Source organism: Pavona decussata, unplaced genomic scaffold, assembly GCF_977016875.1.
Source record: "Pavona decussata unplaced genomic scaffold, jaPavDecu1.1 SCAFFOLD_110, whole genome shotgun sequence".
NCBI classification, from domain to species: domain Eukaryota; kingdom Metazoa; phylum Cnidaria; class Anthozoa; order Scleractinia; family Agariciidae; genus Pavona; species Pavona decussata.
In genome coordinates, this window is record NW_028145524.1 from 907,501 (window position 1) to 930,000 (window position 22,500).

General features: G+C 37.4%; 1 protein-coding gene across 2 annotated transcripts in view; it reads right to left on the reverse strand.

Annotated features, from left to right (window-relative positions):
• The window catches only part of LOC146470849 (tyrosine kinase receptor Cad96Ca-like), a 98,421-nt gene that overhangs the window by 18,394 nt on the left and 57,527 nt on the right, over positions 1–22,500 (reverse strand). Inside the window, exons 1-7 of one of the 2 annotated variants that reach the window (XM_085121544.1) lie at positions 20,112–20,431; positions 15,195–15,551; positions 12,591–12,860; positions 11,916–12,206; positions 9,854–10,108; positions 5,298–5,567; positions 2,730–3,047 (exon numbers count right to left, since the gene is read on the reverse strand). The exons of the other annotated variant lie outside the window; for it this stretch is intronic. Coding sequence (XP_084977670.1) covers positions 2,730–3,047; positions 5,298–5,567; positions 9,854–10,108; positions 11,916–12,206; positions 12,591–12,860; positions 15,195–15,551; positions 20,112–20,178 — 1,828 coding nt within the window. The 5' untranslated portion in view covers positions 20,179–20,431. Of the gene's footprint in view, positions 1–2,729; positions 3,048–5,297; positions 5,568–9,853; positions 10,109–11,915; positions 12,207–12,590; positions 12,861–15,194; positions 15,552–20,111; positions 20,432–22,500 lie in introns of those variants that run through there. 2 annotated transcript variants of the gene reach the window in all.

Sequence of the window (22,500 nt, forward strand, 5' to 3'; positions counted from 1 at the left end):
TTGAAGGGTTTCGTTTGTTTTGTCTTGAGGAACCAATCCACATACCTTCAGTTTTGGTGGAATTTACCTTCAAACGAGACACTGATCTAAAATCATCAAGAGAATTAAAAGTGCGCAGGCAGAATTTATATCAGAAAGGGTTGCTGTCGTGTCATCTGCATTCTGGAGTATTTTCCTTTTTTCTTTACTTATAGTAATTCCTTTAATTGCTGCGTTTTGCCTGACCGCAATTGCCAAGGCTGCAAATAGATATGGAGTAAGCGGATAACTCTGTCTTATTCCCCGCTCTAGGAAAATAAAGTGGTCAGAAATAAACCCGTTGTTTATAACGCAGCTTAATTGTATGTTTTTTTTTTTAAATGTCTTAATTATATAATTCAGAGATTGAGTTCAGGTCGAAAATTAAAAAAAAACTTTAAGTATTTTAGAAGGAAGGTTCCACTCTAAGCTGTCGAATGTCTTTTCAAAATCAATAAAAATCATTACGCCGGGAGGATTCTCTTTACCTGTGAAACGCAAAATTATATCAAAGATCGATCGCGCCGTCTCGCCGATGTAACGATCCCTAACAAAACCAGTTTGGTTATGATGAATAATATTAACCATGACGCTCCTAATCCTACTAGCAATAGCCTTCGACATAATTTTTGCATCAACATTGACAAAGGAAATAAGTCTCCAATTTTCTAAGAGCGAGCGGTCTTTCCTTTTTTTATTTTGATTAGTTAAGTAATGGCTTGCTTTTGTGAGTTTGACACTTCGCCTTTTTTGAAACATCCATTGGCTCATTTAATGAAAGGAACAAAAATTAACGACCAGAATCTTCTATAGAATTCAATTGGAATGCCGTCATTTCCAGGGGCGTTATTGCTCTGAAAATTTGTCAGGAGCGTGGCACATTCTTCAACAGTAATTTCTCCTTCGCATGATTGCCTTTGCTCCTCCGTAATTCTGGGGATGTTTCAATCTCTCAAAAGGTATCAAGTATTTGCAAATGCTCCGCAGACTTGTTTCCACTAGTATAGAGTTGCCGATAAAAGCGTTTCTGCTAAGATAGAATATCAAAGAGGTTTGTACTTATGGAGCCATTAATTCTGAACTTCCTCGTGTGTTTGTTAACTTTTTTTTTCCAAGTTAAGTAAAAATTTCGTGCTCTTCTCGCCATGTTCATGCCATCGTGCTCGGGCCCGGATAATAATTCCCTTTGTTTTTTCTTCATAAAATAATTCCAGTTCGTCCTTAGCAGGTTTAAAGGGGAAGTATCACGCAAATTTGCTATCATTTCAAAACCCAAAAATGTTTGTCTGTCAGCAGAAACAATGAAATGATTGTCAAGTTAGTTATAAATTATCACCCCAGTGCAATAAAATTGTCGATTTGTGCCTCCGGCCAGAGACAGAGTAGGTCGGTATGGATTGAAACTTGAAAAATGCTAGGCTATTGTTTCTTTGGTTCTTTGTATTGAATACTTTATCGGATGATCTATAACATTGTACTTAGTCCAATTCCAAATACTTCGATTATTAGTCAACTCATTGCGGCCCTCATTTAACCAAAATGGTATCAGCAGTGCTACATCCTTAATTTGCACATCCTTATCCAAGATGGAGGTATTCATTTTCCAATAACCAGGTCCCCTAATGGAATTTTCACTGTTAGTGAGCTGGAAAGAAATTGCTCGGTGATTTGTTTTAATTGCTGTGATTATATCTGTCGATGTAACTAAATCCTGTAGGTTATTCCAGATTAGCCAATAATCTAACGGAAGAAAATGGCTGAAGAATTTTGGCTCCATTTAAAACTTTTCATTTCCGGGTTTTTTATTCACCAGATATCCACAAAATCGAGTTCCTTCTGAATACAATTAATACTCGCCACGACGAATTTTCGTGGTATTATTATCCCTCCTTTCTTATCAATGGTTGGATTAAGTGGACAACTAAAGTCTCCGGTCATGATGATGTTTTCTTCCTCATCCAGACCTTAATGTTTCAGAGTGGACCGCGGACTTTTAGAGAAATCAACAATACATTTATCTTTGTTGGTAACGTATATATTGATCAGAAGATAATGTTTTCCTGTAATTTCTATTTAGAGAATTATGAAACGTCCTAAGAGATCCAGAATTTTAGACTGCAGGGTGCAATCGACACCTTTCTTGAACAGAATTGATTGCCACCCCACGGGAGTTTAAACTGCCGTGCGCCATTATCATCTCCGCACCCCCATTCCTCTTTTAAATTTGTCTCTTGCAAGAAAGTAAAATCCGCATTTTCTTACGGTACCAGGTGTAGATCTGACGCCTTTTGCGAAAAAGAAAAGTCAGTAGACCAAAGGAAAAGAAAAGAAGATAAGTACAATGCCCAATAAATAGCAAAAAAACAAAACAAAACAAAAAAAAAAAACAACAAGAAAAATGGTAAAAGAATACAGGGAAAGGGCCTAATTAATTAAAATAAAGTGCTAGAGTAAAGGAGAGAGAAAGGAATGAAATGTACAATGTAACTACATGCAAGAAAATGTGAAGGGAAGGAAAGGGAAGGAAATAAGGAAAGAAACGAAAGGTTTAGAAAAGACAAGAAATTAAAATAAAAAAGATATCAGGAAAATACATGTACACCACCTTACTGCCTTCTACATGTATATTTTATTAATACTTATCAGCTGCTGCATGCACTATCACAAATTAAACGAAACTGTGGCTGAGTAAACAAGTGATTTGTACCTACATCTGACTTCAAGTTCTGTATTTTGTCTCACTTGACCAGCTTCATTGTATGCAACACAGGAAAAATTTCCATACTGCCTCCAAGTGAGTTTAGCTATGTCAAGATAACTAAAGTTCTTGAACAGCTTAGAGCCTTGGGTTGTTTGAAATGATCCTGAGATATTGTAGGGTGGACTGTTGGTCAGATTCTTTCCATTCAACAACCACTGAATTTTTGCCGCTGGTTTGGCCTCAGCGACACAGGAGTAGCTCACAGATAAACTTTCTTCCTTGACCTGCCTGGTTGTTGGTAAAGTTTGACCAGAAAATTTTGGAGGTACTGTAAAAAGCAAGAAATTAAAAGTGCTTAGACCGTTGCATAAAAGAAAACAGAATTTAGCAATTTAGTTAACTATGAAATAATTTCACACTTTTTCAATATCACATTCAGTTTTCCTTGCACATGTTACCAATTTCACCATAAATAGAGAAAGGAGGTTGAATGTTCTCTTAAAAATCGTAACATACATGTACTTTAATAACTTTTCAAGGCTAATTCCCTGTCAGCCCATGCCACTTGGGAACGTAGGTAAAACATCACTGTCATGATTCTACGTGCCTAGGGGCAATTCCAACCGAGGGCCTCAAGAATTAACCAAATGTGCTACAGTATGTAAAGTATGTATACATGCATGTATGGTTATTGGTAGCAAATTGTATAATGTCTCCAGTACTCGATTATGAAAGTTACAAACTAAGGACACTTTTGTGAGTCAGCACCATTTGCAAAATTGAGGTAATATCATTTGCACCTGCGTACTACGAGCGATGAAATTTTCTACTTCAAAGTCACAATTTTTAAGCTTATGGGGCATCCTGGCCCCAGTTGTTTAAAGAGTGGATAACTTTATCAAGCGGATAAGTCGCTATCCAGCGGATAAAATTTACTCCAACCAATACACATGTATTTCATCCGCTGGATATCGACCCGGGGGGGGGGGGGGGGAGCAATCTGGATTTCAAGTGACGGGGATGATCGAATGGGGGCAAAAATCAAAACCCAAGAAAATCCCTAGGGTTTCCATCAAAACCAAAAAAATCCCTGGACCAAAAAATTAACCCCCCAAAAATCCAGAAAGCATTAAATGATATATGATAACACGAAAAATGAAAACACTAAAAATTGGATGTTTGTGTTTGTTTATTCATCATACCATCTGAAGTTTTTCTGCATCTGGTAGTTATTCTAACAACACTCGAGAATCCCAAGTTGCCCAATAGTAAAACAACGGCAAAACAAGTTTGGTTGGCAGAACTACGCGGCCGGGATATGGGGCACTACCACAAATCTTCAGATTGTTTTGAGGACCCAAAAAAATCCCTACTTAAAGGGGAAGTATCACGCAAATTTGCTATCATTTCAAAACCCAAAAATGTTTGTCTGTCAGCAGAAACAATGAAATGATTGTCAAGTTAGTTATAAATTATCACCCCAGTGCAATAAAATTGTCGATTTGTGCCTCCGGCCAGAGACAGAGTAGGTCGGTATGGATTGAAACTTGAAAAATGCTAGGCTATTGTTTATCAACTTTTCTCATTTTTGATTCCAAAATGCGATAGAACAGACCACCAGTTGTTCTTTTCAAGAATTGAGTTGATCTCTTTCCTCTCGTCATTCTAGAATTATTTGGCAGCTGATTGAAGGTCTTATTTCATCATTTTTAACAAAAAAAGGTTAAAAACCCATAATACTTCCCCTTTAAATCAAGCCACCCCCAAAAATATTTGTCAAATTTCCCTACCCAAAAAAATCCCGGAATCAAAAGTTCCAAACCCAAAAAAATCCTTGGATCATCCCCGTCACTTGAAATCTGGTTAACCCCCCGTCCCCCCCCCCCCCCCCCCCCTGGGGATAGCGACTTATCCACTGGATAAAGTTAATTATTAAAAACTGAATCATTGTATAATGCAATTCGAGGGATTTGATTGGCTTAGCGGCCATGGTATATGAGCCATTATACCATGGCCGAGAAATGGCGACCATTAAATTGTCTTCTGGGTATTCTTGCACAGTGAAATCAGTAAGATCTAGCAATATTTCTTGATTGTTTTTAATAAAACAATTATTCCACTTGCGCTTGTTGGATATGAGATGATCATAGCCAACTCGGCGCTACGCGCCTCATTGGCTATCTATCATCTCATATCCAATGCGCGCTCGTGGAATAATTGTTAATTACTCCTTGAACAACTGGGGCCTGAAGAATACAGCTTCAATTCGGGAAAAAAATATACATTGTTATGTACATAAGCATGTATTTCAGAGCCTTTCCGAATTACATGTGTTCAGCACATTTAAACTTGTTGCTTAATTATCTCTAAAATATAATATTGTATGCACCTTTTAGTCCCAGTTTTCATTTTGATTCAAACAGACCTTGCTACTGTACGTTTCCTGTAAACAGGTGTACAATGTAAAGTAGCCAGTCTACCAGACTCAAAGAGAGGCACCAACCTTGTGTTTCATGATTTATTACTGATACAAGTTGTAGTCTCCTGTGTGGGTATTTATACGGTACAGTGTACTAACCTTGCACAGTGATCTTAAGTACTTCCCTTGGTCCATTTCCTTCACTGTTATGTGGCACACAGGAATACGAATCATACTCAGCACTGAGCCTTATATTGGTGACCCTATGCTTGCCTGCACCAGCATTTTGTGTCACGTCTGTATCATTACGTTTTATGGTGTAGCTGGGAACAGGATAGCCATTGGCACTGCATGAGATAGTCACAGTTGTTCCTTGCACCACATTGTTATTTGGGGTTCCAGTCGTAAAGGTTGTAATGGTTGGTTTATCTGAAAGGAAAAAAAAGAATTTACATTCGGCGGAACTATGCTGTCAGTGGTAGTGACAAAGAATGTAAATATTTTCCTGTTGGTATGAATGATCGCGTACTGGAATGGTGTTACAGTAATTGAGTCTTTCGTTGTAAGTGTATATAAGGGTTTGTCGGTTGTAATATATTCATCTCAGCTCTTGAACTTTCAAACTTTAGTTTTCAGAAGTTGGAATTTTGACACTGGAGCCTTGTTAAAAATCTATACATGTATTTTTTCCTATAATTATCTGTAAATATTGGAATTTTTAGTAGTCTGTTAGTTTACCTCTAACCCTTGGAAGTTTGTGCGACTGCATTTGGTTGGGGAATACATTCCCATTTTTCCCACAGGGTTTTTGTATCAGACAGACACATATGTTTAGCTCGGGATGTACGCTTTTGATCTTAATTTGTTACTTATCTTGTTTTAGCGTCTATTTATTTGTATCTATGCATGAGGACATCATTAAACACTCGGGCGCACAGTTAGAGCTGCACACCCACTCCTTTGATTGAGTTGTGATTATAAATAGGAATTAATAGTGGAGCTCCGCACGCCGGAGGCGCGCGGGCGGAGCCCCATAGCTAAGAAAATTTGGGAAACCCATGAATGCGAAAAATTTTGGTTTGGTTATGACGTCACTTCTGTCCATCCGACCGTCCGACCGTCCGTACGCAATCCCACAATGCTAATGCGCCCGTGTTTGTTTGGCGGGAAGTTGCATGGCGAGATAGTTTGGCAAGATGCGTTTACAAAAGAAATGCTAAAGAACAAAAAACACAAAGACAATTTATACGTATTCGTTGATTATGTTGACAAACGTGGAAAGAAGAGAGAGAAAAAAAAAACGAAAAAAGCGGAGACGATTAAGCAAAGGTCAACGTGGAAGAGAGCGACGGATAGCAAGTTAAAGCAGGCCGACCGAAAAAGAAAAGTAAGCTTAAGTTTAACGAAGCCTCTCATTTACCTATATCACCCGTTCGTGATCAGTTATGGTCACTTTTAGAACTCTAAAATAGCTTTCCATAGACACTTTAATCGCTTTCAATACCAGCAATATTCGACGAGGAGAAGTTAATTTTTAAAAATTTGTTTCGTGGCCGTGTGTTTTTTCATTCGCAGCGCACGGCCCTTATGTGCTTGTAAACAAACACAAGTTTCAAAGCTCTGAAATAATTCTACCAAACACCAAAGAGTACGTTTCGGTATTCTGCTTTTCTTAACGTTTACTTAGAGACTAGAATTATTGCTAATTAGGAGCAGAATTGACACAGTCTTTAATATCCAACATTTTTTTCCCCGGGAGCTTACTTGCTCTCGCAAAAAATACCATGTTTACGTGATTACGACGGCCGATTCAACAGATCATTTGTAAACCAAAAAGGTTTCTTCCCGGAAAAAATCGATAATTTTTCTTTATGTTACGTGTTTTAAGCTTTACACAAATATTTTAATCGTTTATTAAATTCTTGATACCATCGATATTCGTGTAGAAATTAATTTTTGAACATTTTGTTTCGTGGCCGCGTTTTTTTCATTTGCACCTTACGGCATTCGATTAATGTGTTTGTACACAAGTTTAAAAGCTCTGAAATAATTCTACCAAACACCAAAGACTATTTTACCATATTCTCCATTTTATTTATGGTACTTGTTTAAAGCTTTAAGCAGATGCTTTTATCGTTTATTAAATTCTCGATACCATCGATATTCGTTCAGAAATTAATTTTTGTACAATATTGTTTCGTGGCCGTGTTTTTTTTGATTCGCACCACACGGCTCTCATGTGTTTGTAATCTGACACAAGTTTGAAAGCTCTGAAATAATTCTACCATACACCAAAGACTATTTTCCCGTATTTGTCCACTTGTTAACGAGACTAGAATTATTACCATAGGAGCAGGATTGACACAGTTTTGAATTTCCAAACATTTTCCCCCGGGCCGGTAACTTGCTCTTACGCACACACAAAAAAAATATTATCATGACGTGTTATTCGACCGCCGTTTACAAATCATTTGTAAACGAAAATGCTTTCTTCCAGGCAACAATTAATAATTTTTCTTTATGTTACGTTTTATACAGATACATTAAACGTTTTAATACCACCAATATTCGCAGAGAAATTTTTTTTGTAACATTTGGTTTTGAAGCCGTGTACATGCAATGCCTTATAATTCGCCGCTCTGCTTTCATGCGCTTGCACTGTGTAAACACGGACAAGTTTTACAGTCAACCCAGGTCACGCGTGAACGATATTTTTGAAATTTGAACGGAGTTTTGAAATTTACATGTCAGTTTTGAAAATCGCCAACGAGATTTCAGAGTTCCCGTATAAATTTCCCTAGCTTATTGACGGTATAAAGCTATGAATTTTTCTTTACACTACAAAATTGAATATTTCAAGAATAACAATTGTTTCCCAAGTATTTTGAATCTTTTTTTTTTAAGTTAATGCGTCTTTTTCGGAACGATTTCCAGAGAAATGTCCAACATTCCATTCACACGTCGGACATTACAAAGAGAAATTCGAATGTTCATTTCATTCTTGGAAATACTGTTCACGCGTGACCTGGGTTGACTGTAAACGCTCTAATATTTCGGGCCACAACTAAGCGTTGAAGTCTAAATTTTTGTGTATGCCAAAATTTTTTTAGTAGGAGCAATATCAACTGAGTTATGGTTTTTCAGACATTTTTATCCGAGCGCCAAATATATCAGGGAACCATGTTGGCAACGACGACGGCAGCAAAATGGCTGAAAATGAACAACAAAAACATTCGCTCCGCACGTGCATTTTAAATTTTGGTGCATTTCTTTGCCATTCTCCGAAAAACAACAAAGTGAAATGACCTAATTGAGCAAACAACGGTGAATTTTTCTTTCTCTGTTAACTTGAACGCAACTCCTACCAATTTAGGCAACTTGTTAGCCGTTTACTAGTCTAATGCGTTTCCGAGCAACAATCAATAATTTTTCCTTATTTCACGTGTTTCAAGCTTTCCACTTCAATCGTTTCGATAGGAGAAATATTCGTGGAGAAACTAATTTTTGAACTTTTTATTTAGGGGCAGTTTCTTTCTCACTGCACGGCTCTCATTTAATTGTAAACATACTTAAAGATCTGTGCCAAGCAACCAAGGGTGATTTCCTCGTGTTCTCCTTTTCTTGACGTTTATTTAGATTTCAGTAGGAGAATATTGACTGAGTTGTAAATTTTACACAGTCATGTAATGAAGATAGAATATAATTTTAATTCAGGAGTAAACTAACAACGATAAAACTTAATGTCAGGCTATCCAATTCCTACCGCTTGAAAATCCGCGAAAATAGATCGATAAAATAACAAACGGTGGATCTAAAGAAGGAACTTAATCCCTTCCACAAAATTTGACCTACTCCTTCCTCCCATCAAAAGGACACTGTTAGGCTCAGTTATCATTCGTTGTAAGAAGAAGTAGAGAGTTGAAAGCACATACATGATCGCCATGACTGATTTTAGTTTCTCAACTGAACAAATGTCAATCCTATCCAAGTTTTTAGCTTTAAGACAATTAATCCGGCTTTTGCTGATTCCTATAAGAAACACGAAAACTAACGTTTAGGAATTCCCTTTCTAGTTGCAGCACTTGATTTCCATGTATTTGTGGTACAAACAACCCGGCTTAAACAGTCGAACTCCAAAGAACTTGAAAGAAGTCCTTGTTTTTCGACAAAAAATTAAGAAACCAATGGAATGTCGAACTGGCGTGTTCAGCCAATGAGGAGCGAGTATTTTCGCCGCTTGACCAATCAGGAGTAAGTAATTTTGTCCTCGGGGAAAGCAGATTTTTTGTAAATGCTAGGAAAAGAATTGGAGCTCCGCTTTTAGGCTTGGCTAAATATATATACTATTTTTCGAATCCTCCCTCTCATTCTACTAAGGATCAACCTTGGAAAGTCATCGGTTTTATTCTTACTGAGGACCTGGATTTCTTTTGTTGTCTTGTGCTCTCGACAACCCAATTTGTTTCTTTAACTTACATGTACAGGTCCTTACGAAGCCTAAAGCACCCCGCACAATACATGATGACTGTTCTAGTATTTATTCGGACACTTTCATGAGATCTGTTAAATATCTAAAACTCCGGAAGCTCCGAGAAAACTAATTAAGCAAGTTTCCATCGTGTAACAGACTGTAGGGTGGTTCCAAAAGACACCTCATAATTTGCATCGTCATTCTAAAACGTTTCACACAAAAAAATTAATATTAATTTACTTACACAGTACGTTAACCACCTTTGTGGTTTCTTTGCTACCACGAAAGTTATTTCCAAGACATGTGTAATTGCCTGCGTCTTTCACCTCAACGTTTGTTAACATAAAAGTGTTTTGTGTGGCTCCATTGAGAACATTGCCATCAAACTTCCAAGAGAAGCCTGGAGCTGGATATCCATCAGAGTGGCAAGTGAGTGTTGTGCTCTGTCCCTCTTTCACTTCAGCCCTCTCGGGAGTCACTGTGACATTCTGAGGGGCATCTAAAAGCCAAGCAAAACTTTGATTTAATTTGTAAGTTCATAATAACCTGAACCACAATGGAATGGCAGCAGAATTTTGGGACCGCAGAATTCAAGTTAATTTAATGTCATAGATCCTATTCAAAATGGCTTACATTTTAATATTCTTTTGTCTGCATTCAAATTAGCCTTACTAGCCTTGTTCAAGGTGAAATGCTCTTTTGATTCTTGAACTCAAGAACGAGGTTAGTAAGGTTAATTTGAATGCAAACAAAAGAATAATTATTAGTGTCAGCCATTTTAACATAGGCCGGGTCTACACTTTATGGGAGGGGTGGGATTCACTGTAACTGTAGCTAATGAAAGTTTATTCAAACATGTATATTACTTTGCCGATTCATCCAACACTTGAAAACAACAGGAAACAAAGTCCCCAAGTCGGCTGCACCTCTGGAACCCCCCCCCCCCCCCCCCACTAGAACATTAAAAGTAAATTCCATCAATTATTTACACCCTTCAAGTGACGATTCACACAACGTAAATTAATAACTTTACAGTGAATAAAAGTATTCCAACAAACAGGACTGGTCAACTTCACTATAACAATGGGTTCTTAAGGGATACAGGACACGTAACAATTGCAAGATCAGAAACAAGACTCCAGGACGGAGAAATACACATGAGAGAAAACGGTTAGTTAACTTCATTTACAAATCCTGGCAATGGGCACTATTAAGTTGGATTCCATATGATGGTGGGTTTGTTGAATGGCACTAGATCGCCATAGATTTTTGGACCAATGCCCAAGGATCGACCAGTACGTGTCATTGACCAAATATTTTCCCTCACTCATCTGTTTGTTCCCGAACCTGTTGGTTCGTTAATTCATTTATTACACCCATTTTGAAATCGCTGGTGATCCTTGTAATCTGATTGGCTCTCAACAGTAGGATTTATTCCTAAATTGCACCATTTTTTGCTCTAAATCGAATTCTTTCTTTAGCCCATCAAATGGAAATGAAGTAACAAAAATAGAATGTAATATTGACAATAAACCTCTATGATTTCAAAATAGGTGTAATAAAGTGGTAATTGAACTTTGTGTCGTGCAATTTTGGTCTGAAATCATGCTTGTGATTTCAAATTGAACTCACACTGCGTGCTCATTCAATTTTGAAATCACGCGTATGATTTCAGACCAAACTGCACTCCACTCAGTTCAATTACATTTATTTATTACACCCATTTTAAAATCACTGGTGATGCTTGCAATCTGAGTGGCTCTCAACAGTGCGACTTATTCACGAATCGAACCATTTTTGGCTCTAAATCGCATCTTTTTTTAGCCCTTCAAAATGAAAATGAAACAATAATAACCAATCACATTTCATGGCTTACATGAACCTACACTAGCCAATCAGATTGCAGAAAAGTTTAGGCCTGGGGAAAAAGTCATTTTGGGGAAAATTTGGCAGTTTCTGTTCTCCAAATTCCCCCTTCTCCAGAAAAAGCCGGGTTTTCTGAAGTGGATAAATAAATACTTTATTGACAAAATGGGTGTATATTACCATTATTTATGAGTCCCTAAACCCATTTATCATTTATCCACATATTCATTGACAAGCAACTATATATTGTACTTACAGTAAATATACATGTACATGTACATGTATCATTTATTCTATGTTATTCCATGTGATTAGAAAGTTAAAAACCATAGAAAGATGTTTTAAGGTTTTTAAAAGCTAAGCAGCATACATGTACATGTACTTGTACATTCTGAAATTATTTTATTCAAATAACAGAGAGAAAGGTTGACATTGCTTACAGTTCACTTTAAGGAACACAGCTTTTTGTTCTCCAGTTCCAAAAGAATTCGTTCCAGAACAGCTATATCGACCAGCACTGTCCTTTTTGATCTGCTTGACTCTCAGTCTACTCTGTGACCCCACACGATCTACAAAAAACTCTCCATTGGGATCAGTTACGATGACAATTCCCTCTTTAAACCAGTTATATGTGATGGGAGTGGGGTAGGCAACTGCTTCACAATAAAATAATGCATCCCGTCCATCATTCAATGTTTGGTTGCTGGATAAACTGAACACTTGAGGCTTGTCTAAAACAAAGAAAAGAAAAGTGGCTGTGTTTCAGTACTGAAAGGGACATTCAAGACAGTGCACACTGTGCATAATCCAAGAACCTCTAATTTCTTACGGAAGATGCCTACTAATTCAGAGATATATTTACGCACTCGTTTTATGACTATACAAGTAAAGAAGGTCTTAGCAAGGGCTTTTGAAATGAAATGGATGGGGGTAACCATGCATTTTCCCGGGTTATTTAAGCTTCAATTTGTAAAAAAAAAATTCCCATATATATACATTGTTATGCACAGTGCATTTTAGTCCATTGAACAACGTGCCAGCCAAACTCAGCTGCTGAAATTATATAAACTGGTAGTAAACTGAAGTTCTAGAGACAATGAATGAAGGCAACTTACATCTCACTTTCACCTCCACGGAGTAAACAGCAGAATACTGACCCACTCCTGGCGCAGTAACAGTAGCCGTACATTTGTATAACCCAGCGTGGTCCTTGTTAGCTGATGCAATGGTGTAGTTAGAGTCTGCATTCCCCTGCACAACTGTAGATCCTCTTTGCCATGTGTAAGTTGGTTTAGGGTTGCCAGTGGCAAAACACAATAGTGTGGTTGAACTACCTTCATCTAACTCAACAGGAGTGGGAGACTTGAGAGTGATTGTCGGTCGAACTGTTGATGAGACATACATGCAACTTACAATAACATTATTAAAAATGTTACATTTAATATACAGTGTTTTACCAACGGACATCCCTACCCAGTAAGTTCAGCACAAATACCAGATGATGTTATGAACATTTCCAGTCTTTTAAATTTAATTTAACCCTGGCATGACATTTTAGTTTTCTTTTTACTAATTTTAATCAGATATTTTGTCATTGTAGTCTTTGCAGTGGCCCACAGAAATGCAGAATGTAATGCAAAAACTGATTTGTCACAAAAATTAAGGTACATGTAGAAGCATATTAATTAACACTCTCTTCCTTGTAACATTGAAAAACCTACATGTAAAGCAAATCAGTGAAATGGGAGAGATGATCATCCTATCTCATTATATTATCCCCTGACTACTGTACATACATGTACGCAATGGTCAATTAAAAGTGAGTCATTGCTAATTAAAACTATTTTAATGCCATTAACAAGTACGTTTGTACACCTGGTCCATGTTACTGACTCTTGTGGTACATACATGTAACCATTCTTAATGCTTTCAGGGCTTAATTACTGAATAAGACTACACAAATAAGGTTTTTGGGACCTGTTACACTGTATGTTTTTGGAATGAACAGAATACAGTTTACTGAAAATAAGGAGAATAATTATTGTGCTCCATTGGGAAAGTTTTTAAAGCTTACTGGAAATTGCATTCTTTTGGAAACTACATTGTACATAATAATAATTATATTGGCTTGTCTATTCTGTTTGTCTCTGAACTGGAATATGAAAAGGAAGAATTTTACACTGTACAGCTGTACATTGCTTTGATATCCGTTATCCCACACAAAATAAGTAAAGGCTTGCTAGCGTGAGTTAGCTCGAATGAATGAGAACTGTTTTCATTAAGGAAGTACGGTACTTTGTTTTGAAATAAATGTAACAAAGTTCCCGTTAACAACGCTGATACAAGTACCTTGTTTGTAAGGGGGAGTGGGGTGGATTGCGTATGTGCATGATATCAATTTTCATTTGTTACTTAGGGCTTATTTATAGCTTTTGCGTTTTAATAGATGTTACAAAATTGCGGTAGTAGCATTTTAGTTATAGCTTTGACCAATGTCTTCCGGCTTCTGTCGAGATAAATCTTATTTTCATTGTTTTATAGCCACTGAAGGCTTAGCTTACCCCTAGACCCGCACGTAGACAGTATATCGTAAGCAAAATAACTCACTCGATATGCCGATTAGCCTCAAACGCAGACGTTCTTAGGGCTCGTCACGCCATATTCCGTTCGTGGGAGAGGAAATATTGCGTGACGAGCCCTAAAAACATCTTCGAGTAGGAGACTATTTGCCATTTCGGTTACTTCTCTTAAGTCGAGAAAAGCGGTTAGAAAAATTTGTTCCGGCTATTTCCTAGTGCAACTTCATAACATATAACAAAAGTCAAGCCATAGCGTAAGTCTTTTGGTCCATAACAGTTTATTCTTCTCTTTGGCATTAATCACTACTTGATTTTCACGTAATTTTTACGTAATTTTCTAAAAAAAATCGGGCGTAAGAAATTATTTATTTATCTATTTATTTATTTATTTATTTATTTATTATTTTAATTTTTTTGTCATCCGCATTTTATCATCCGCCATCCGCCATCCGCCATCCGCCACCATCCGGTCTTCGTTTTACAGAGACCCTTCCCGGTAAGTGTATTTGCATATTTGTGGCAACAAAAACGCCAACCTTCCTCGCGCCATCTGAATTTTCCGAATATTTTGGCATTTCGTACACGGAATAAAGCGAGTCTTTTTATAGCTGACAATTTTCTGTTCAGATGCAGCAAGGACGTCAAATAACGTCACCGATTTTCTTTTCGCAAAGTACAGATTTCTATTTCGCAAAGTATAGATTTTCATTTCGCAAACTACAGTCTTCCTTTTCGCAAACTACAGATTTTCATTGAGAGATTTCCTTTTTGCAAACTACAGATATTCATTTCGCAAAGCACAGATTTCCATTTTGCAAAGTACAGATTTCCTTTTCGCAAACTACAGATTTTCATTTCGCAAGGTACAGATTTCCTTTTCGCAAACTATAGATTTCCATTTCGCAAACTACAGTTTTTTATTTCGCAAAGTACAGATTTTCAATTCACGAACAATGAATTTTCATTTCGTCTCTAAAAGTACAGTAAGCCATGTAAAAGCACAGTTATAGCCAATATTATTCAAATTTACATTAAATTAATTGTTTCTCTCTTTATTAATGAGATCACTATGCTGACTGTCACCTTTCATTACAGTAGACAGGAAAAATGGTGATATAAAATCAATACATCAATACTTACCAACAACAACAACTTCGACACTACCTCTTGATATTTCATAGGGATCATAAGTTGTAAAGACGACTCTACATTTATATTTCCTGCTGTCACTTGGAACAATGCTTGATATTTCGAATGTAGCCCTTCCTCTGAAAGTAACTCTACCATCATAACCAACGCCTGGTGTTATTTGAAGTTGGTTAGGAGCCTTCCCTGCCACAATTACCTCATGGGCTCCATTTGTGTACACTAGAAGCACTTCCCTTACTGTTCGTCCATCAGCATTGTAGTCCCAAACCAACGTAAGAGAACCAGCACCCTCACTCACATAGATTGGATTGCCATTGTTAGGAATTACAGTGAAAGAAGGTTGACAATCTACAAGTACAAAAAGAAAAAAAAGCACATACAGTGGAACCTCTCCTTACTGAAACCTCCATAATACCCTTACGACACCTCTCTAGTAAGGACAGTTCACCTGGTCCCTGCGAGACCGAAATCCATATAAAGCCTACTTCCCTAAAACGGATACCTCTATAATCCGAACACTTATTATATGGCAAGGTAGTCTTAAGGTAAATGGACGCGTTCTGATTGGTTCTTTCTTGGTAGTGATTTTACCATACGGACCGTTTCCATGGAAACGGTCATAAGCCGTGTATTTTTGTTTACGACAAGCGGCAAATTTGAAAATTTGCACTCTACTCCGTTTTAGTGAAGCTAATGGTTTGAACAGTCAAAAAAAAAAAAGGAAAGCCTACCTGCGTCCGAGCTTGACCACCTTTTGTCATTTTTTTTGTTATGAACGTACGCAGGAAAAATGGTGAATATGAGCCAGCAACATTTTCCAGTTTCAGCGCAATATTGAGCAATATCGAGCTTACGTTCATGTTATCAGATTGTGAGTTTGGTGTGCCAGTCAGTTATTCAGTTAATCAAAAAAAAAAAAAAAAATTATCTCCGCCGTTGGTCGAACAGGTGAATGTTTTGACCGAGCGAAGCCTGGACATCTTTGGCTAGGTGACAAGAATTAGTCAAAACGACGCGTCACGAAGGTAACAGCCGCTCAATAAAACCGACATTAGATTCAAAGTATGCTCAGTCGAATGCGAACACAGTATTATCGAGTGACTATTGTTAGTTTATATTTAGTCTACGGGTACATGATATCTTATAGAAATCGAGATTCAGCAATTCCTCTGATTTAAAATTTCCTTTCGTCGCGATCACCATGCTTGATTAGTTACATATGTTACCGGCCTTTCACAATACTTCTTCCATTGATTAGTTATAATTGAATGCGTCTTATATAGTTTTACGCGGCTGTTAATGACAATAATAATAACATCAAGTAACTGTCTCGCAATAACGTTGCGTTGAGAATACGGTCGGGCGAATTTCATTTCGACCTGTCTGATAATTTTCACTTGATTTGTAGATGTAGACCACAGAATCGTTCGGAAAAAGAAAAGGCTTAACATTAGTGGTCAAAACAGCTGTATTCAAATTAATCACGTAATCCTCTTGTACATACGCATCACTTCCGAAACGTGAGAGTTTGCATACCCTGTATCCTGCAAATTAAATAATTCCCATCTAGCGATGCAAACCGCGTCTTAGATGCCATCAGGAAGCCGGAAGTAAGAAAAAGAAAAAGGAACAGGAGCTTCCCCGTCTTCTTGTCTTTTAGTGTAGTCAACCCGAATTCTTGTCCGTTTCTTTAAGTGTAATCAAGTAAATGGCTGACTTATGAAATGATGATTTAAGTAATGAAATGTGTGAAGTGTAAGGTCTGCGTGGTAGTGCGGTTCGTCTAGCGTAACCTGATTCTTCCTTCTTCGAAGAGATGTCCACATTACGCGCGCGGGGAGCCCCATTGATAATAAATTTTGGTAATACCATGAATGCAAAAAATTTTGGTTATGACGTCACTGTCCGACCGTCCGGCTAACGTACGTCCGCCCCTCTATGTAAGCCACCGTGAAATGCCACTTTAAACCTGTACGGGAGCCCGCGTTTTTTCGGCGGGAGTGGAATGGCTTACTTCTTTTAGAAAAACAAACGAGAATTTTGAACAACACTAATTTCTTGTATTCGTTGAATATGTTGTCAAACTACATATGTCGAGAAAGCAGGCGACTAATAAGAAAATTTGAAACTCGAGAGCGACAAACAAACAGGCGAAATGTCAGTTGAAAACAAACATGTAGTCAGCTGGGTGAGTAAGCAACTCGCAAGTCGCATAGAAATTAAAGGCAAAACAAGGTCACCTCTGTCTCGCTTAAGCCTGGTTTACACATACGACGCAAAGCATAAACACAAGCATAAGCACAAGAAACCTACGTGTAAACCGGTGCGACGCAAGCATAAGCGCCTTGTGCTTGCGGTTGTGCTTATGCTTACGTCGTCCCGGTTTACACGTACGACGCAACGACGCAAGCATAAGCATAAGCACAAGCACAAGAGAATGGAACGATTTCCATTCGACGCAAGCATAAGCACAAGCACAAGGAAAGAAAACTGAAAAACAGTGGCAAGTTGTCGGCGTACATTCTAGTTACTCATGCGTTGCCATTTGCAAAATGGCGGCAACAAATGTTTATGCTTCTGCGTTCGCGTATGTCACCTTATGCTTATTCTTATCGCACGTGTAAACATCCTTGTGCTTCTGCTTGTGCTTATGCTTATGCTTGCGTTGTACGTGTAAACCAGGCTTTACAACCCAAGGCCAGATCACGAAGCACACAACTGTAAAATGGGTTATTCTGTAAGAGAAATATTCACAAAGCTATGAATTGTTTTGAATATTCTGTGTTGGACTTGTGTAATTCATTCGCAATTCGCAGCGCATAAGTTTGTAAACACGCCCTAATTTCAAGCGCTCACTGAAATATTTCGGACCACAACCAAACATTATTTTTTCCTGCATTCTCCGTTTGTTAACCTTTACTTAGAGACTAGCATTATTTCTGTAAGAGAAATATTCACAGAGTTCTGAATTGTTATGAATAAGTTTTGTAAACGCTCTAATTTTAAATTAAAGCGCTCACTGAAATATTTCAGACGGCAACCAAACATTATTTTTCCTGTATTCTCCGTTTTTTAACGTTTACTCAGAGACTAGAATTATTTCTGTAGGAGAAATATCACAGAGTTAAATGTTGTTTTGAAATTTTTTTGTTGGGTTTCTCTATTAATTCATTCATCATTTGCAGCGCATAAGTTTTGTAAACACGCTCTAATTTTAAATTAAAGCGCTCACTAAACTATTTCGGGCCACAACAAAACATTCTCCGTTTGTTAACGTCTAATTAGAGACTAGAATTATTTCTGCAAGAGAAATATTCACAATTGTTTTAAACATTTTGTGCTGGACTTGTGTAATTTATTCGCAATTCACAGTGCATAAGTTTTGTAAACGCGCTCTAGACTAGAATCATTTCTTTAGGAGTCATTACAGCGGTTACCAATAACACGCGACCTACTGTCTTCAAAAGAGTCGGATAAAGTTGCGTTTTGGTGGACGTCAATCAAAGGGAAGCCGTTGAAATTATTTTGAATTTTGACAAGATTCCAGGGTAACCTGCTAAGAAACTAAGAATTTTATCTCGTTAAGAGAAGGTAAACTTTATTTAAATAATTGTTTTCCGAGCCAGATCAAGGGAAAATAAAAAGTATTTTTGACTTAAAAATTTTAATTTTCACTGCGCGTGATAATTTGCTCACTTCACGCGTCGCTGATTTTGCAAAATTATTACGGGTACCGTAGCGATTTAAAATGCCTCAGTACAAAAATACTTCATCTCAACAATGCCCATTCTTTAAGATAACCTGGCTTGGAAATCAACTTTCATAAAGTTTATCATCTGTCAGCGGATAAAACAGCCAATTTCTTAGTTCTGTTCCCTTGAAATGTTGTAAGAATTCAAATTAATTTCAACGGCTTTTCTATGATTGACGTCCACCAAAACGCAACTTCATCGGGAGTCTTTTGAAGGCGATAGGTCGCGTGTTATTGGTAACCGCTGTAATTGTTTTGAACATTTTGTGCTCGACTTGTGTGATTCATTCGCAGGGCATATTTGTAAACAGTACGCCCTAATTTTCAAGTAAACGTTCAAATATTTCGAACCATAACCAAACATTATTTTTCCTTTATTTCTCCTCTTGTAACGTTTATTATGAGACTATAAATATTTCTGTACGAGGAATATTTACAGAGTAATAAATTTTGAGACAAATGATTCTTGTTATCCTAGCGGCCAAATTGCACGCGTGGAAACATTAAGTGGTAGCCAAATTTTCGTTATTGTACGCATTTCAAACTTTACACAAATGCATTAATAGTTTCCACAGGGAAACATTTTCAAGAGAGAGAGCGTAATTTTTTCATCCATGAGTGCGTAATGCTTTCGAACGTCATCGGCCGGAATTCAGCAATGTGATCTCGCACGATCAACAAGAACAGCTTATGATTCAAAACATTTTCCACTGACGCGTAAAAAGTTTGCTTTATATGCAAAACTCAAGACAGGATGAAGAATTTGTAAAGTTATTGCTTTCATACAATAAGCAGAGTAGCATGTATATAAATGCTATTAGAAAGGAGTTGTGGAGCTCCGCTTTTAGGCTTGGCTAAATACATACACAGCTATTTTAATTAACATTGTCAGATTAAAGCTTAAAGCTGCTGCCACCTCATCCATTTGATATCCTAACATTTCCTTCATTAAAATGGCTCATCATCGTATATCTTCACTGGACAGACAAGACATAGCTGATTTTGATGACCTTATTCATAACAAATCCACAAAATCTTGAGGTCTTGTCTTACAGCTTTGTACTTTGATCCGACAACGGTAATTGAAATAGCTGAATTATGATTTCCTCGATTGGCCTATTACATATCTATAACTAGGTTTCTATTGCTAGTCTTACCTGCCTTGGGAACAAAACTTAAATACCCAAGAACGACGTAGACCGCGTATATGGTACGTTTTAGCATGTTGATAAGCCTGCGGCTTCACCAATGCGTTAGAATTTTGAAGGCAATTTACATGAGAACAACGGACTACAAAATTTGACCTAGCCATGTGAAAGGTCAAGAAAGAAAGAGATATTCATAGATTTCAACGTGAGAAAATGTCGTCACGCCGCATTAGCTTTTAGCATACTAAAATCAGGAACGGGGAACCGGGAAGTGGGAAGGGGAACGGGGCTCTGGGAACGAGTGCACAGCGGTGATCCGCAAAACAATTTAATGATAGTAATAATAATAATAATAATAATAATAATAATAATAATAAGAAGAAGAAGAAGAAGAAGAAGAAGAAGAAGAAGAAGAAGAAGAAGAAGAAGAAGAAGAAGAAGAAGAAGAGGAAGAAGAAGAAGAAGAAGAAGAAGAAGAAGAAGAAGAAGAAGAAGAAGAAGAAGAAGAAGAAGAAGAAGAAGAAGAAGAAGAAGAAGAAGAAGAAGAAGAAGCTGCTTAATACTGAGATAAAAGGGAAGCTTTTAACGCTAGGTCGCAGTTTGATTAGACGCTAGACGAATTCGCTCTTCTTTTTTTGTTTTAATGTCGTCTAGTCAAAGTCACTGCACACAGTATCCCTGTTTCTGCAATGGTTGTTACGATTTGTTTGGACGATAGTAGGTGGTGGTCAACTAGAAAGCCTTTGCTACTTTGACCACCACACACATTTTATAATTTGTACTGTATTTATTTTTATCTTGTAATTATCTGTTGTAATACTTTACTTTCTATGTTAATGTTGTGTAAATAGTGTGAAATAAATGAACCTTCAACCTTGATATTTTTTCCTTTCTGAAATCTGCCATTTTTTGGCAAAGTTTGTGTATCTAGGTGTTAGTGTAGCCTTACCTCATTATTATTATCAGCAGATAAGTGGCGAGGCGGTAACAGATCGAGTTTGAACACCAATGAGGACGCAAAATTTTTTCCGACACACAAGTCGCTACAAACGTTCGCGCAGGCCTACCTATTTGAAAATAAATCCAAGAAACTTTTGTCATTTTGCCACGCCAAATTGTATTCGAAAACGTTTTGACAGATCAATTTAGTTCGCGATTAATTTGGATCAATGCCTCTTTGAACCTTTTGAAAAGTCCAACCTGATGGACCACATCTTCCCTTCAAGGCTTAGTTGGTTACGTGTGTGGGTTGTTCGTGCCACTAAAAGCGCGCAAGAGATTGGTTGGCAGGCCATGCATACAAAAACAGGCCCATTTTATAACATATAGCGCGCGTGCTTCCCAATCTTATTCGTATTGGCGTCATCATGGTTCATTTCTCAACATACGCACGGCCGTGCGTCCATCCGACGACGTGTGCAAGTCAGATGACGAAGTATGCGCGCGCTATGTTTTAAAAAACCTTTTTTTACAGAGACACAAAATCATAAGAAATGTATATTTATAAGGGTTTGTCGAAGTTTAATGAAATGCTTACATTAAACCGATACGGGAAACCACTTTCACCTTTGTGTTTTTGTAGAGAACATTTAGAGAATGTTGTGATTAATCAGCAATGAAACCTGTTTTCAAGGAATCATTTACTTTATTTTCACTATAGTCTATGTTATAAAAGAATTGGCTCATGCTTTTACCTGTGCGTATATCGAGTTATGGATGCCGCCTTGGGAAGTTTGGAGAGCACTCAAGAAGCTAGAGTTGCTCGAGGCGTACTCTTACGCTTCTCTCGAGCTCTCCAAACTTCCCGCGTGCATCCATAACTCGATATATGCACGCTAAGCATGAACCAATTCTTAACTAAAATTTAAAGCTAATTTGCTGTAAGAAAAAAATTGGAGAGATGTAGTTGTGCTAGAAAGCGTCCAGTCGTGCTTTTAACTTTTCATACATTTGTATAGCGAACCAGCCGTGAACTGCTACTAAAAATAGTTCACGGGAAAAAAATACAGGGAAATGTATGGAAAGTTCAAAACACGACTGGACGCTTTCTTGGACAACTACATGATAACATCCCGCCAATTTTTTTTTTCTTACAATCCTTTTACTTGTGGTAAAAGTTTCCAATTCATGAATTTTTCAGAAGCGATGTTTTATGAAAATTATTTGACATCGAATTTCCATACAAACACTGCTATTTCAGACGTGTTTGCCTACCCATCAAAATGGTGTCGAAAACCGTGGTAAGGCCTATTTAGTTGGAACAATTCACCAAACTTCCACACGTCCACACTAGTGTGTTTTCTGTAATCTCCATTTTTATCTCTTCTCAAAAATGAAGAGACCGGCCTAAGACATAGAAATGAAGTAATTGTTTAGAGTAGTTCACAAGAAATATCCG